The sequence below is a fragment of the Bombina bombina genome, chromosome 3 (genome assembly GCF_027579735.1).
Source record: "Bombina bombina isolate aBomBom1 chromosome 3, aBomBom1.pri, whole genome shotgun sequence".
NCBI lineage: Eukaryota > Metazoa > Chordata > Amphibia > Anura > Bombinatoridae > Bombina > Bombina bombina.
The window spans coordinates 775,338,837-775,354,425 of record NC_069501.1 but is presented as its reverse complement, the minus strand read 5'-3'; the positions used below and the strand labels follow the sequence as shown (position 1 = coordinate 775,354,425).

General features: G+C 39.0%; 1 protein-coding gene across 2 annotated transcripts in view; it reads right to left on the bottom strand.

Moving 5' to 3' along the window:
- The window catches only part of LOC128654017 (sodium/hydrogen exchanger 2), a 217,295-nt gene that overhangs the window by 27,868 nt on the left and 173,838 nt on the right, over positions 1-15,589 (bottom strand). Inside the window, exons 6-8 of one of the 2 annotated variants that reach the window (XM_053707660.1) lie at positions 1,541-1,630; positions 1,177-1,247; positions 530-688 (exon numbers count right to left, since the gene is read on the bottom strand). In XM_053707660.1, coding sequence (XP_053563635.1) covers positions 530-688; positions 1,177-1,247; positions 1,541-1,630 — 320 coding nt within the window. The remainder of the gene's footprint in view (positions 1-529; positions 689-1,176; positions 1,248-1,540; positions 1,631-15,589) is intronic. The other variant, XM_053707662.1, reaches the window with a different exon arrangement.

The following is a 15,589-nucleotide window of genomic DNA, read 5'->3' as shown; positions in this document are numbered from 1 at the left end:
AAATGCAAGTGAAGTCTGTGTTGTGTGATTATTTTATTAGGTTTATAATGCTGTTTAGCAAATGTTTTTGTTCATTTAACTTAGTTTAATTATATATTCTGTGTTGTGTGATTATTTTATTAGGTTTATAATGCTGTCTAGCATTTAAAGTCTTCATTTCAAAGCTTTTAAAATAATGTATTAGGTTTTACTTATGCCAATTTTGAGAGGGGCCTGGAACCTAACTCCCTCACTTCCCATTGACTTACATTATAAACTGGGTTTCAATTTACAATGGTTTCGATTTACAACCATTCCTTCTGGAACCTAACCCCGGTGTAAACTGAGGGCTACCTGTATTGAGGTTTTCTTCTCTAAGGCCAATAAGGGAATATATAAATTGTTCGCCTGTGTGTGCAAACAATGACTGTGGAATAAAGAAAGCTTTAACCTCTAGGTAAAAAAAAAAACCTGATTCATGTCTTAATACACTAGGGATAGTGAATCTACTCATATAATGCAAGCTTTGTATTTACACTACTTTACTTACACCAGTGAAGATAGTGAAGGATCTCTGCTAATGCCGGTTTCTGCCATCTCAATAGCCTGCTTAATTTCCAGCTTTTTATAAAGGGAAACAATGCTTGATTTTGGCTCATTTTCACGAATCAGAAGTTTACGCAGGTACTTTTCATCAAACCGCTTAAATCTAAGTGAAACACAAACCTTTTTAAAAACAAAATGGATAGACACTTATAAAGTGAGAAATGTAGTGAAGTCAATTTGTACAACAGAAAAATGGACTAGAAAATATTTAGAGGATAATCAAAATAAAATGGAAAAATATAATAAAGTCAAAATATAGATATTAAAACTTTACAACAATGATGGTTTTACTCAGTGCTTTAATAGAAACAGGTGCTGATAATCATTGATTATTGATTGACATATTGTGCTCAGTAACTTTAAGAAAAGCAAAGGGACAAGGTAGTTCACAATTCTTGATATGTTTTGCAGCATTCTCTTGTGAAAACTAGAATGTTTACATTGTGATTACAAATATTACGTGTTATGAGATGGTAAAGATGGAGGTACAGTCAGTACTTGTGAGTATCCCCACAAAAAAAAGCCTTGGTTATAGTATAGAACAGAATTATAACTAGGTAAGATGAGAACAAACAAGGTTGTGGTCCTTACTTGTCTTTACAGTAGTTGTGACCCCAGTGACCACACACATCTTCAATGCCAGCTTTTACATGGTCCAAAAACTGTGGATCAAAATAATACTAGTTAATAAACTAAATATAACTGTTTTTATGCCAAAACTACTATCAAATGTGCCTGGCTAATATGAGATAGGAAGGAAAGAAATAAAGAATAGAGTTTGATGTCAGCGTTTACTTTTATGTTAATATTTTTGTTAATTTTTTTGTCAAAAATCTGTCTTTCATTTACTATTACAAAAAATATTCCTGCTATGTAAATATGTACTGTATATGCCTTAAAATCTATTATAAATAGGGTCTCAGTGACGTATTTAGAAGAAACATTTTTTGTGTACCCTCTTATGGATCTCTTCACTGATATTCTGCTGCTTTTTATCCGCTCTTTTCACATTCAAAAAATCAACCAATGGGCGAATAGTCATTCCCTACAGAAGACACAAAAATATGTAATTTGTTCATTTAAGCTTTGTTAAAATTTCCTTAACATCAAATCAACAGTAGTTCTCATTGCATAATTGAATGTATTATATGTAGGAAGCATTTTTTTTTAACTATATGCAAAGCACCTTTTTATTTTTATTTATTCTATGGTGACACAATATTCAGGTAGTAAGCCAGGTATTTGTTTCCTTTCTAATTCTTGGAGAAGATAGAAAATGCCAGAGGTCTTCTGGACACTTTGCCCTTCACCATTATACTTCTCCTCTTTCTGTTGGCTTATGAAGAAATAATTTTAACCTTTTCCCAAGCAACATGCTTTCTATAGCAGTGGCCCAGCCACTAAATTATTATTTAAAAGGGCTCCAAGTCAAATTCAATTATGCTTGATACTCAAGCTGCTGCTGTGTATCCCTCTAGAAGGTAGGCTGACATTGTGCAAAAATATTGGTTTTCTTAGCATTTAGTTTACAGGTGCAACACAGATTGTTCCTGGGTTTTTTTTACTCAGATTCCAAGAGATAATATGAATAGCAGAGAATAGTAATTTTGAAATGCAAACGCTTTGTCATTCTTACACTGGAAGAAGGTTGATTCATGACTGCAATAGAATCCCCATCTGCATGATTCCATTTATCCAGAACATTTCAAACTTCTTCAGCATGATACTTTTATTGTTTTGGGCTTCCTTTTGGCCCGGCAACAGATCCATTGATTACATGATGATCTTGGCAGCCAATAATAAATAATAGGTCTGTTTATTTAACAAGATTTGAGAGTATTTGTTCTGTTAACATACTATATTATCCCTGACTCTAAAAAAAAAAAGTTGTTTCTGCTATTCTGCAGACATATGAGGCAGTCATGGTTAAATTTTACTGTAATATTTGGCCTAGTTTATCCAAAGAAGAGAAGAAAAATAATAGGCTTCCTTTACAGATGTAGATATTTTGGAATTCTTTGGAGGTGGTATTGAAAATACTGGTCTACATGCTCAATGAATGTTCAAAATTCTATACATACGGTATTATTTTAGTTTAAGACTACTCTTCATTCAATTCACATTTTCTTTCACCCCTCAGGAAGAAGATGTCCTATGTTTAGGAATCCCATGCTTCCTTGGGACATGAATTTGACCTAATGGGGCCGATTTATCAAGGGCCGAATGGCCCCTGATTCCGCGCAAGCCTTCAGGCTCGCCAGAAACAGCAGTTAAGAAGCAATGGTCTTAAGACAGCGGTTCCTTAACTAGTCTGCTGCCTCTGAAGCTGCGGACAGCAATCAACCCAATCAGATACGATTGGGTTGACACCCCCTGCTAGCGGCCAATGGGTCATGAATCTGCAGGAGGAAGCATTGCACAAGTAGTTCACCAGAGCTGCTTGTGCAATGTTAAATGAAGCAATGGTCTTAAGACAGCGGCTACTTAACTAGTCTGCTGCCTAGGAGTTGGTGGATGAAAATCACACTAGGTTCATTTGACTGAGGCAACTGACAAGCCCTACTCTCATGCTATTGGTTGGGTAGGGGTGGCATTGCACAAACATTCACTCATGCAATAAAAATATGGGGAACAAATGCGCCCCACAATTTGCAATAAAAGGTGCACAACATATGAATTGTGTATGTTCGCAAATTAATAAATCATGCCCATTATCTTTTTGTTGTTTATTCTAAATCTTTTTGGTTTGCTTGATTCACTTTTTTGTTGTTTTGTGCTTATTAATTGAGGAATCTTCTCCATTGATGCTGGTTGGCTAGTTGACAGGTGGATCGCTAACTGTTGCACGCAAGCTTATAGGGTTTATCTCTGGTGCTTGTGCGCGTGGGACGTAGCGTGCACATTTGAAGTTGAAAGTAAACTTGTTCGCTAAAGCACAAATTTAATTAACGTGAATTGCGTCTGGTTAGCGGGACATCAGAGCTCTGGTTAACTGTTACACTCAAATAAAAAGTTGCAGAAAAAACATCACAAATATATTTCACATTAATTACACTCTTAATAACAGTGTCTGATAAAAATTAATTTAAAAAATTATAAGGGCTCAAAAGAGGTCTCAGGTGTTAGGAAAAAAAAAGACATGCAAAGAGATTTAACAGACATACATACATACACATGTCTAAATATGTGTGTGTACATATGTCTTTATGCATGTACTGTATGTGTATTACTGTGTAGTTACTGTATATATTTCACATTCCAATGTTCACTTACAGGATAATATCCTTTTTATTCTTAGATACATATTTCTAAATATATATGTCTATATATATATATATATATATATATATATATATATATATGACTATATATTTAAAAAAATAGAACATATTCCCCTATGTGAAGAAAATTGGAATGAGAAATATTTACAGTAAATACATCATTAAAACATTTATTAAAAATGAATATTGCATAAATATGCTTTTGCAGGTTTTCATGTACTTGACAGGAAAGGGCTCCAATGCACTTGTTTATATATATGTACATTGTATTTATGTGTTTATATGTGTATATATGTCTGTAAAAACATATATACACATATAAATGCATAAATACATATGTACACACATATTAACATATAAATATAGATACATATCAATCTTTAGACATTTATATGTATGTATCTCTGTGTTAAATCCCTTTGCATGCCTTTTTTTTTTAACACCTGAGATCTCATATATTTGAGCCTTTATAACTTTTGTGAGCAATATTTTTTTTTTAATGTTTATTAGATGGTGTTATTATGAGTGTAAGTGTACTTTGTAATGAATGTTTGATGTGTTTTGTGACATTTTTTTTTTTTTGAGAAACTGTTAACCAGAGCTCTGAGGTTGCAGTAATCATTCTAGTGTACATTGTGATTGTGCCCACGAACTTCTAATACGAGCACAATTGCGTGCAAACGAATGCGAAATCCTGATATTGCTTGCGTACAAATGATAGCGTTCCACTCATAATCTGGCTCATTATGTTAAAGCAGTGAATAATGCTCTTATTTTGTATACTTAGTGTAATGTAATCTGCAGGATTTATATAAATGACATTTGTTTTTCTGTTTGTATGGTTATTATTAAATATTAAAGGAACAATACAACCAAAATTAAACTTTCATGATTCAGATGGAGCATGAAATAAAAAATGTTTTACTTCTATTATGAATTTTGTATGTTCTTTTGACATCATTTATTGAAGAGTAAACCTATGTAAGCTCAGGAGTATATACTTGACTTGTCTTAAGGACTCTATGGCCCTAATGATCAAAGCATTGTGGTAATGGTGATATTTTAAACGGGAATCTGTTGCAGGATAGAGGTTGACGATGAAATTTTAAAAAAGGCTGAAATCAGTGTTTGTAGGCAGTTTCGCCGGGAGGCATTTTTACTATACAGGGAGTGCAGAATTATTAGGCAAATGAGTATTTTGACCACATCAACCTCTTTATGCATGTTGTCTTACTCCAAGCTGTATAGGCTCGAAAGCCTACTACCAATTAAGCATATTAGGTGATGTGCATCTCTGTAATGAGAAGGGGTGTGGTCTAATGACATCAACACCCTATATCAGGTGTGCATAATTATTAGGCAACTTCCTTTCCTTTGGCAAAATGGGTCAAAAGAAGGACTTGACAGGCTCAGAAAGTCAAAAATAGTGAGATATCTTGCAGAGGGATGCAGCACTCTTAAAATTGCAAAGCTTCTGAAGCGTGATCATCGAACAATCAAGCGTTTCATTCAAAATAGTCAACAGAGTCGCAAGAAGCGTGTGGAAAAACCAAGGCACAAAATAATTGCCCATGAACTGAGAAAAGTCAAGCGTGCAGCTGCCAAGATGCCACTTGCCACCAGTTTGGCCATATTTCAGAGCTGAAACATCACTGGAGTGCCCAAAAGCACAAGGTGTGCAATACTCAGAGACATGGCCAAGGTAAGAAAGGCTGAAAGACGACCACCACTGAACAAGACACACAAGCTGAAACGTCAAGACTGGGCCAAGAAATATCTCAAGACTGATTTTTCTAAGGTTTTATGGACTGATGAAATGAGAGTGAGTCTTGATGGGCCAGATGGTTGGGCCCGTGGCTGGATTGGTAAAGGGCAGAGAGCTCCAGTCCGACTAAGACGCCAGCAAGGTGGAGGTGGAGTACTGGTTTGGGCTGGTATCATCAAAGATGAGCTTGTGGGGCCTTTTCGGGTTGAGGATGGAGTCAAGCTCAACTCCCAGTCCTACTGCCAGTTTCTGGAAGACACCTTCTTCAAGCAGTGGTACAGGAAGAAGTCTGCATCCTTCAAGAAAAACAAGATTTTCATGCAGGACAATGCTCCATCACACGCGTCCAAGTACTCCACAGCGTGGCTGGCAAGAAAGGGTATAAAAGAAGAAAATCTAATGACATGGCCTCCTTGTTCACCTGATCTGAACCCCATTGAGAACCTGTGGTCCATCATCAAATGTGAGATTTACAAGGAGGGAAAACAGTACACCTCTCTGAACAGTGTCTGGGAGGCTGTGGTTGCTGCTGCACACAATGTTGATGGTGAACAGATCAAAACACTGACAGAATCCATGGATGGCAGGCTTTTGAGTGTCCTTGCAAAGAAAGGTGGCTATATTGGTCACTGATTTGTTTTTGTTTTGTTTTTGAATGTCAGAAATGTATATTTGTGAATGTTGAGATGTTATATTGGTTTCACTGGTAAAAAGAAATAATTGAAATGGGTATATATTTGTTTTTTGTTAAGTTGCCTAATAATTATGCACAGTAATAGTCACCTGCCACACAGATATCCCCCTAAAATAGCTATAACTAAAAACAAACTAAAAACTACTTCCAAAAATATTCAGCTTTGATATTAATGAGTTTTTTGGGTTCATTGAGAACATGGTTGTTGTTCAATAATAAAATTAATCCTCAAAAATACAACTTGCCTAATAATTCTGCACTCCCTGTATATCTCTACATAGAAGGTATAATGTAAATGATCCTTTTACACAGTATTAAATAGCTATACAATTTACATGTTTTAACCGAAACTCAATACCTTTTGTTATTGTGAAACTATGATATAAATAATATACCTACAGGAGCTTGTGGGATTTGTGGGTATATTATACAGCATACGCTCTCATTTATCATTGCACCAGCAGTTCTTATGAACTGCTGATGCAATGCCACCCCCTGCAGATTCACGGCCAATCAGCCACTAGCAGAGGGTGTCAATCAACCCAATCGTATTCGATAGGGTTGATTTCTGTCCGCTGCCTCAGAGCAGGCGTACAGTTTATGGAGCTTATTAAATATGCCCCACAATGTTTTATTTACATGTATTGTATAATGCTATAATATGTATTTTAAAGGGGCAGTCTAGTCAAAAATAAACTTTCATGATTCAGACAGGGTATGTAATTTTAAACAACTTTCCAATTTACTTTTAGCATCAATTTTGCTTTGTTCTCTTGGTATTCTTAGTTGAAGGCTAAACCTAGGTAGGCTCATATGCTAATTTCTTAGCCCTTGAAGGCCGCCTCTTATCTGAATGCATTTTGATTTTTTTTTTCACCACTAGAGGGCATTAGTTCATGTATGCCATATAGATAACATTGTGCTCACCCTCGTGGGGTTACCTAGGAGCCAGCGCTGATTGGCTAAAATGCAAGTCTTTCAAAAGAACTGAAATAAGGAGGCAGTCTGAAGAGGATTAGATACAAGATAATCACAGCGGTAAAAAGTATATTTATATAACTGTGTTGGTTATTCAAAACTGGGGAATGGATAATAAAGGGATTATCTATCTTTTTAAATTATACAAATTCTGGTGTTGACTGTCTCTCTAAGTCTTGTGATTTTAAAAATCATGTTTTTTGCTTTTGGTCTGTTTTTTTATAAAGTGTTATAATATTGTGACCGCACTGTAACAATTGTGTTCTATAATAACAACAAATTTGTTACAGTGCAGCCGCAACATTCTAAGCATCTTTCAGAACAGTGAGAATAAATAAAATAAATAAAACTAGAAAGTTGTGAACATGAAATCTTCTTACAAAAAAATAAAAAAACACGCCAAGAACAAAATACACTTTTTTTTTAAATCATTTCAATTCTTTAAATACTCATTATAGCATTATACATTAAAATACATATAAATAAAATATTGTGGGATAGATTACAAGTATCGCGCTAAAGTTAGCAAGCAAGCAATATTGAAATATGGCGGGTAAGTTAATTTGTGCGCAGATTACAAGCTGAAAGTAAATTTGCATTTGCTCAAGTGCAATAGAATTTAAAGGGACAGTCTAGTCACAATTAAACTTTCATTATTGAGATAGGACATGTAATTTTAATCCACTTTTCAATTTATTTTTATCCTCAAATTTGCTTTGTTCTCTTGGTATTCTTAGTTGAAACTAAACCTAGATAGTCTCATATGCTAATTTCTAAGCCCTTGGGGGCTGTCTCTTATCACAGCAAAAAGCAAAAAATAAAAGACCATAAGCAGCTCCTACTACAAAAACTACAAGAAAATAATGGACTTAATGAAGAAATTTAAAAAGAAATGCAACACTTCTACAAAACACAACAACATTTTATCAAGAAGAAAAAGAAGAAACTTGCATGCCTTGTCACAAAACAGAAGCAAACACCAAATGCAAAAAAATAGAGCTCCAGGTGACATCAACTACAACAAATGACCAAACATCCACAGACAATAACACATTCAAAACACAAACTGTCACCAACCAAAAAAAACATACAGAAAAATTGTAAACCTCTCAAACTACCACCTGTCAGAACCAGAGATATCAGTACTGTCTAAAGCAACCTTTTTTGCCACTGCATATTTTTTTTACATTAAAAAATCCTGCGGCACACCACCATCCCAAAATCTTACAAAATCACAAATTGTAGCCTAACACAGCACATTATATATATATAAACAATTTAGTCAATTAAATTAAGCTTTATTAGGATGACAGTCACTACAACTGTATTGCCAAAGCTAGAGGCACAATAATAATAATCAAAAGTTCCACGTATTGAGGCTGTTAGGGGGGTACCAGTGATGAAAATAAATTCTTAGGTGATATGCAGTAGTTCCATGCAATTAAAAGTTCCGCCTGTTAGGGCTGTAAACAGTGCACAAGTATTGAGCCCAAAAGCAGAAACTACTGGGGCCCAAGTGATCCTACTGTTAAAGTCCCTAAGCCTTGGGGGCACCAGTATAAGAGTTTCACAATCAGTGTAGGATAAGCATAAATATGGGGCCCACAAAAAAGCATCAGGGCTTGGCAATCAGGCAATGATGAGAGTAAACTGAAAAATTACAAAAGTTAAGCCAGGAGGGCAAATGTTATAACATGCATATGATGATAAACAGAAAGGTCTCACCCAGTTAAAGCAGATTTCTTCTTCTCTATGCTGAACAATATAATTAATATCCAGGGCAAAATTTTCCCTGAGCTTGAGAATCTAGGAAGTGGAGGTAAGTGGATCTGTAAAACTGCGACTAGCCTGCAATTGATGAAAAGACCTCCACAGACACAGAAAGAAAATAGCGGCCGTTCCTGCCACTTTGGCCCACTCTTCTCTATTCTTCAAGGCGACTATCAATCCGGACTCCGGTAAGAAACACGTACCTACTGGCCAGTTACCCCATTCGGAAGCTTGGGAACAAGTGAATGTAGGCTCCTAGGCCTCAGTGTAGGCCGTGGCGATATGTGAGCTGTCGACCCCAGCACTAACAGGCCTCCGCAACAGGGGGGTGAGAAGAAAAAAGGACTGCAGCTGTTTGCTTGACCTCCAGAGCGGAGCCCTGACCCTCCGGAGTGTTGTATATCTTTTTATTAGATCTCTCAGTAGTCCTTGTGGCTATTGTAGCAGATAGCAGATGCCTTCAAAAACAGCACTGCCACCAAAATGCGTACTGACTTTACGGGTCTTTTCTTGCACAGATCTCCTTGATAGGAAGTTTTGTAATGCAGCTAAAGCGAGTGAAATCTCTGGAGCGGAGCCACGACCCTCCAGAGAACTGTGTGGGAGTTGAGAGAGTCCCTGCGTGTCCGCATAAGTGTGTAGTGTAGCAACAGCTACCGACTTCTCTTCCGCTTCAGGAGTGCACTTAAACAAGAAGGGACCAAGTCACAGCGACACACCTGACGATCTCTCACGGCACAATAGTGGTTGAAAATCACTGGTCTAAAGGATTATCATTCTATCTTATTTCAAATCTAGACAGCATATAACTGTACTCAGACATAGAAGAATTCTTCACGAGATTGCGGCTAAAATAATTATTTTATGACAAAGAAAATACCAGCACTATGGAGGACTACAATGGAAGCAAAAAGAACACAATCTTCACACCTGCACCAGGACGTAACACAAAATTGGACAGCTATATTGAAAGCTTCCGGTTGAGAACAGCATCCCTGCTTAACACACAGCAGAAAAAAAAAATGTATAAGCTCTCACATTTAGAAAAAAACGCTATAAAAAACCTAAGAAACAATGAAAATATTACCATTAAGCCTGCAGACAAGGGAGGAGCAGTGATGATCATGAATACACAGGACTACATCACAGAGGGAAATAGACAATTATCAGATCAAACTTATTACAATAAACTGGAAAAGGACCCCACCCAGGAATACACTTTGCAACTTAGAAAACTAATAAAAACATTCCCTAAACACACGCAACATAAACTGGACAAACTGGTGCCTTCTAACCCTAGAATAGGAACATTCTACATGCTCCCAAAAATCCACAAACCAGGGAACCCAGGCAGACCAATAATAACAGGCATGGACACTCTGAATGAGCAAATATCGGGCCTAGTGGAAAATATTCTTAAGTCCTTAGTTATTAACACAACTAGCTTTATAAAAGACACCACTGATTTTCTTAACAAAATCAGTCAGATAACAGAATTGCCAGAGGATACTATACTTGTGACAATGGATGTGGAATCCCTGTACAGCAATATTGCACATAAAGATGGTATTGATGCCTGCTTAAACTTTCTTTCCTTAGACAGTTCCAACCAGACATATAGTGCTTCTACATTCAGTAAACTTAAAGAATTTATACTCACCCACAATTATTTCATCTTCAATAACTCCATCTATTTACAAACCATGGGAACAGCCATGGGCACCAAAATGGAACCACAGTATGCAAAACGCGTATGGCTGACTTAGAACAGAGATTCCTAGCAACTCACCCTCACAAACCCTTCAAATACTTTCACTACATAGATGATATTTTCATCATATGGAAAGAAGGAGAAAAAAACCTAGAACATTTTCATGCATCAATAAAGCTTAAATTGGACTTTTCTAGAGACTGTCAGCTTCCTGGATGCAACAATATCCATCACAAATGGCAAATTGCACTCATCTGTATACAGGAAACCAACAGATAGATGCAGCTACCGCCACAGCTCCAGCTCCCACCCAAATCACATTAAAAATTCCATAATCTACAGTTAGGCCACCAAATATCAGAACATTTGCTCAGACACCAAGGACCGTGACAAATACCTCATCACACTGTCCCAATCATTCAGAGAAAAAGGTTACAAAATAAGGGTTATAAACAAACAAATTCACTCTGCACTAAATTCCCCACGTGAACACTTTTTACAATACAGGGAGAAGAAAAACATATTGTGTATCCCACTAGTAGTCAAATATAACCCTGCTGTAGAAGGAATATGAAAAAGCATAAAAGACTTACAGCCACTACTCTTAGAGGATCCCACACTCCAAAAAATCTTTCCAAAACCCCATATCCTGGCACTCAGGCAACCACCCAAACTAAAACAGAAACTGGTCCACAAAAAGCTACCCCTTGATAAAAAGAACACTCAGAATGGAACCAAGTGCTGCAACAAATCTCTCTGCAAACTATGTCAACACATTTATGGTACAAGTCTCAAGGCGAACAAAGATTCGCAGTCCAAGGACCCCGGCTATGGAATGCGCTACCCGCGGACATCCGCTCAGAAAAAGAACATCTGGCCTTCAGGAAGAAACTCAAGACCCACCTTTTCTGAAGGCTCAGGCCGCTACTGGCTGAAAAGCGTCTTGAGGCGATTTAGTTTGCGGTGTAGCGCTATACAAGTTACTCATTCATTAATTTGTGAAAGCAGCACAGCTAATCACAAGAGTAAATGCTATAACATTAAAGGGGCATATTCATGTATATCTGCAAAAATTGCACTGCATGTGAACTGGGATGTTATATTGAAGAAACAAGCCAAAAACTGCACTTTCGGATGAACTTACGCAGACACTCAATAAAAAACCCCACTGTGAAACAAAATACTGTACCCCTGTTGGTCACCATTTCACCCAACCTGACTACTCCATCCAAAACCTCAAAAACAAATTATGCTTACCTGATCATTTTCTTTTCTTCTGACGGGAAGAGTCCACAGCTGCATTCATTACTTTTGGGAATTCTTAACCTGGCCACCAGGAGGAGGCAAAGACACCCCAGCCAAAGGGTTAAATACCTCCCCTACTTCCCTCATCCCCCAGTCATTCTGCTGAGGGAACAAGGAACAGTAGGAGAAATATCAGGATGAAAAAGGTGCCAGAAGGAACAAAATACGGCCACCCCTTATGAGCAACGCGGGCGGGGAGCTGTGGACTCTTCCCATCAGAAGAAAAGAAAATTATCTGGTAAACACAATTTAAGCTTTTCTTCCTAAACAGGAAGAGTCCACAGCTGCTTTCATTACATTTGGGAAAACAATACCCAAGCTATAGAGGACACTGAATGCAAAAATGGGCGAGTACAAAAGGCGGCCCCTTCTGAGGGCACAACAGCCTAAAACCCAAAACTCCTGACAGAAAAATTTGCTTCACTAGAAGCCAAAGGACAAAAAGGAAAAAGGTAGAGATAACTGCCCAACAGGTAAAACCAGCAAGGCCCTTGCTAGAAATTAAACTCAGGATTATTAAACTCGACCGAGCCAAAAGCCTCTGAGCAGACGAAGTCCCGCAGGCACGCAGCCCGCAAAATTAAATTCACTCCTGATCAAACAAAAGGGAAAACCATCCACATTCCCCCAGCGGTGAAGAACAAAGACTCAGCTAAATGATAAAGGACCCTCAGAAGCCAAAGGGACTAGGGTCAAAAAAAGGAACTCCAAGAGAGTTCTACCTCAAACAAAGGACCCAGAATGTCCTGAGAACCTAAAAGGAGGAAAGAAAAATCCCCCCCCCCCCCCCGACACAGAGCGCTCACTCGTACCCAGAATAGAGCAACCAAAAGACAAACTGTCCCCAGGAGCTGCTGAAAAAAAAACAGCATCAGATATCTGAATTTGCTCCTCCAGCCATAGGCGTCCTGCTACAAGATAAGAATAGATACAATAGGTCGCCACCCTAGCTATGAAACTGCACAGGGTCTTCTTCAGAAGAAGAACTCCGAAAGAGTGCAGGACAGGACCTTCCCAAAAAGGGACAGGAAAGGAAGGAACCAAACCCAGAACCCGGTAGAGAAAACTACCTGCCGAGGAGGGATCCACCGCAAAACCTCTCACTTAAAGGAGGTTCACCATAACTATGATAAAAATTTGAAACAGATCCCTGACTCTCGCTCCTGCAATGGACCCAGCACCAAAATAACTGATAATGTCAGAAGACTTAGGAATCAAAGGTACCCCAAATCATCAGGACCTGCAGGAAGGAAAAAGGGAGGAATCCAGCCCCCCCCCAAAAGAGCTTGGGTTCCATAACCCAGACGCAGCCCCCTTCCTGAAGACGAAGGGCACTCCCAAAAGGAGACCCTCTACTGGAACTACAGTAAAGGAATGGCACAGAAATCCATCCCATCACACTGAAATCCCGTACACAAGGCATGTGGACCAACCCCACTAAACAGAGTAATAACAGGCGGATACAATAGAATGTCAAATTCCCCCCCCCCAAAAGGAGAGAAAGAGAAGCCAGAACTTAACAGCTTGCTAGCACACAATCAAGGTGCAATTAGCTGCAGTTGGCTTCAAACTGCAAGCCTTCCTCTCGCTAAACAGCTAGGCTAATCATCAGGCTACTACAGCGAGGCTGGAGCGTAAAGATGTAGACAAGCTCAAAAGGGTAAATACAGAAAGGAAAATCATCCAGCCACTACGACCGACCCAGTAAGAAGTCTAAATCTCTCTGCAAGAGAGAAAAAATATGCCCGTAGGAACAAAAGACGTCCCGGAAATGGTAAACTGGGCTGTCCTAAGGGATCTGGATACAGACCCCCAAAATTCCAGTCAAAGACAGGATAAATGAACCCGGGCACCCGAAAACTCTGAGCCAGCTGAAAAATTTAGTAACCCCTGAGGAACCACTAGGTTACCCCATCCGGAGTAGAATTTGCACCATAGGCGAAGCAAACCACAGTCATATCCAAGACACCCTGAACACTGAAATCTCATGAAGTGTCCCATAAACAGAGAGGGTGATAGGCAATGGGGAAGCCTCACAGCCACTCTGGAAGGCCCTAAGGCTCTAGGGACATCTTCCACTAAGTCCAAAGACTAAGTAACATACGAGAAAACAGAAAACTCTGCTTAGGAATGCTAGCCATCACCAGAATCACAAGACGGATGAGAAAATAGGAGCTCTACCTGGGTTCAAACCCACAACCACCTGCTTCAGGTGCAGTGGAGCTAACCACTACGCCACATCTCCCTTAGAAACTGGCTAGAGAAGCTAACAAAAGTCTCCAAGATCCTCAGGATCCACTTCCCTGACATCCCTACAGCTCAAGGATTGAGAAGGAACATGTATCCTATCCCCTGGCAGAAGACAACCCCAAAACACCTAGGAAGGGGCGAAAAAGGGGAGACAACCTAATCTGTAAAGCTCCCGAAAATATGGGAGCAGACTAGATTCCGAAAGTAGAATAACCAAAAGGCTTTAACTTCCAGAAACAGATGACCCGAAGGCAACCCCAAGGAAGGGGACACAAAGGCCGATCAACCTTAACCCGAAGAAAGAGATACCGTCATAGGACAACAGATTACAAGAGGAGAACCTCCAAAAGAAGACGAGGAAAATCATCCAGGTCGATTCCTAGTAGGATTCCTCTCTGAATCTCCGTCTACAAGGAAAAGGACAGTGAGGACTGAGTACAATCCCCTGATGCCTCACCCAAAGGCAGAACGAGAACCAGCCTGACGTTTGGGAACGAAGGCTTCCTCTACCATGTTTTAGCCCTGCATGGGCAGAGCCTCAAAAAATTAATGGAGACTCGTGGAAGGTTCACTTCACGAAAACTCTTAGCAAAAGCAAGGCATTATTCGATCTGAAGAGACACCAAGAGTAATAAACTCCTCATCTGAGTGAGCAACTCACCACCCAGCCAGATCAGCCAGTTACACCAGCAACACATGGATGATATAGACTATAAGGAACAGATATAGCGCCCTATCAGGATCAGCCTGCTACATAGGGCACTCCATACTGAACCAGGCCACATAAAATTTGAGACCCCACGAGGCCTCGATAAAAGGATCTAAAGACATAACAATGTACTAACACCTTAACATGCGACTTCCGCGGAAGTGCCCAAGCGACCACAAAATCGCTAGTATCAAATTCCAGAGAAGAAATATTCCCCAACGGAGAAATAACAGACATGAGCTTCTTAAAAAATAAATAAAATACATCCTAACCGGGTCAAATAGAAGAAGGGCATCACCCGCAGGTGAACGCCCAAGAAGAATGGGTACCCCAATGGGACCAGCCAATCAGAGACCCCATTCTTCCAAAGCTCAGAACTGGAATAAGATACCCAAAAAAGAAAGGAAAATTGAAGACGACCAGGAGATTAACTTCATCCCCACACATCTAACCCAGCTTGCCGCCTGGAACAGAAGACAATTAGTACTGGGATCCTCCAGCACCGCCAAAACATGCTGTAGCAGGACACAAAGGCGCGCCC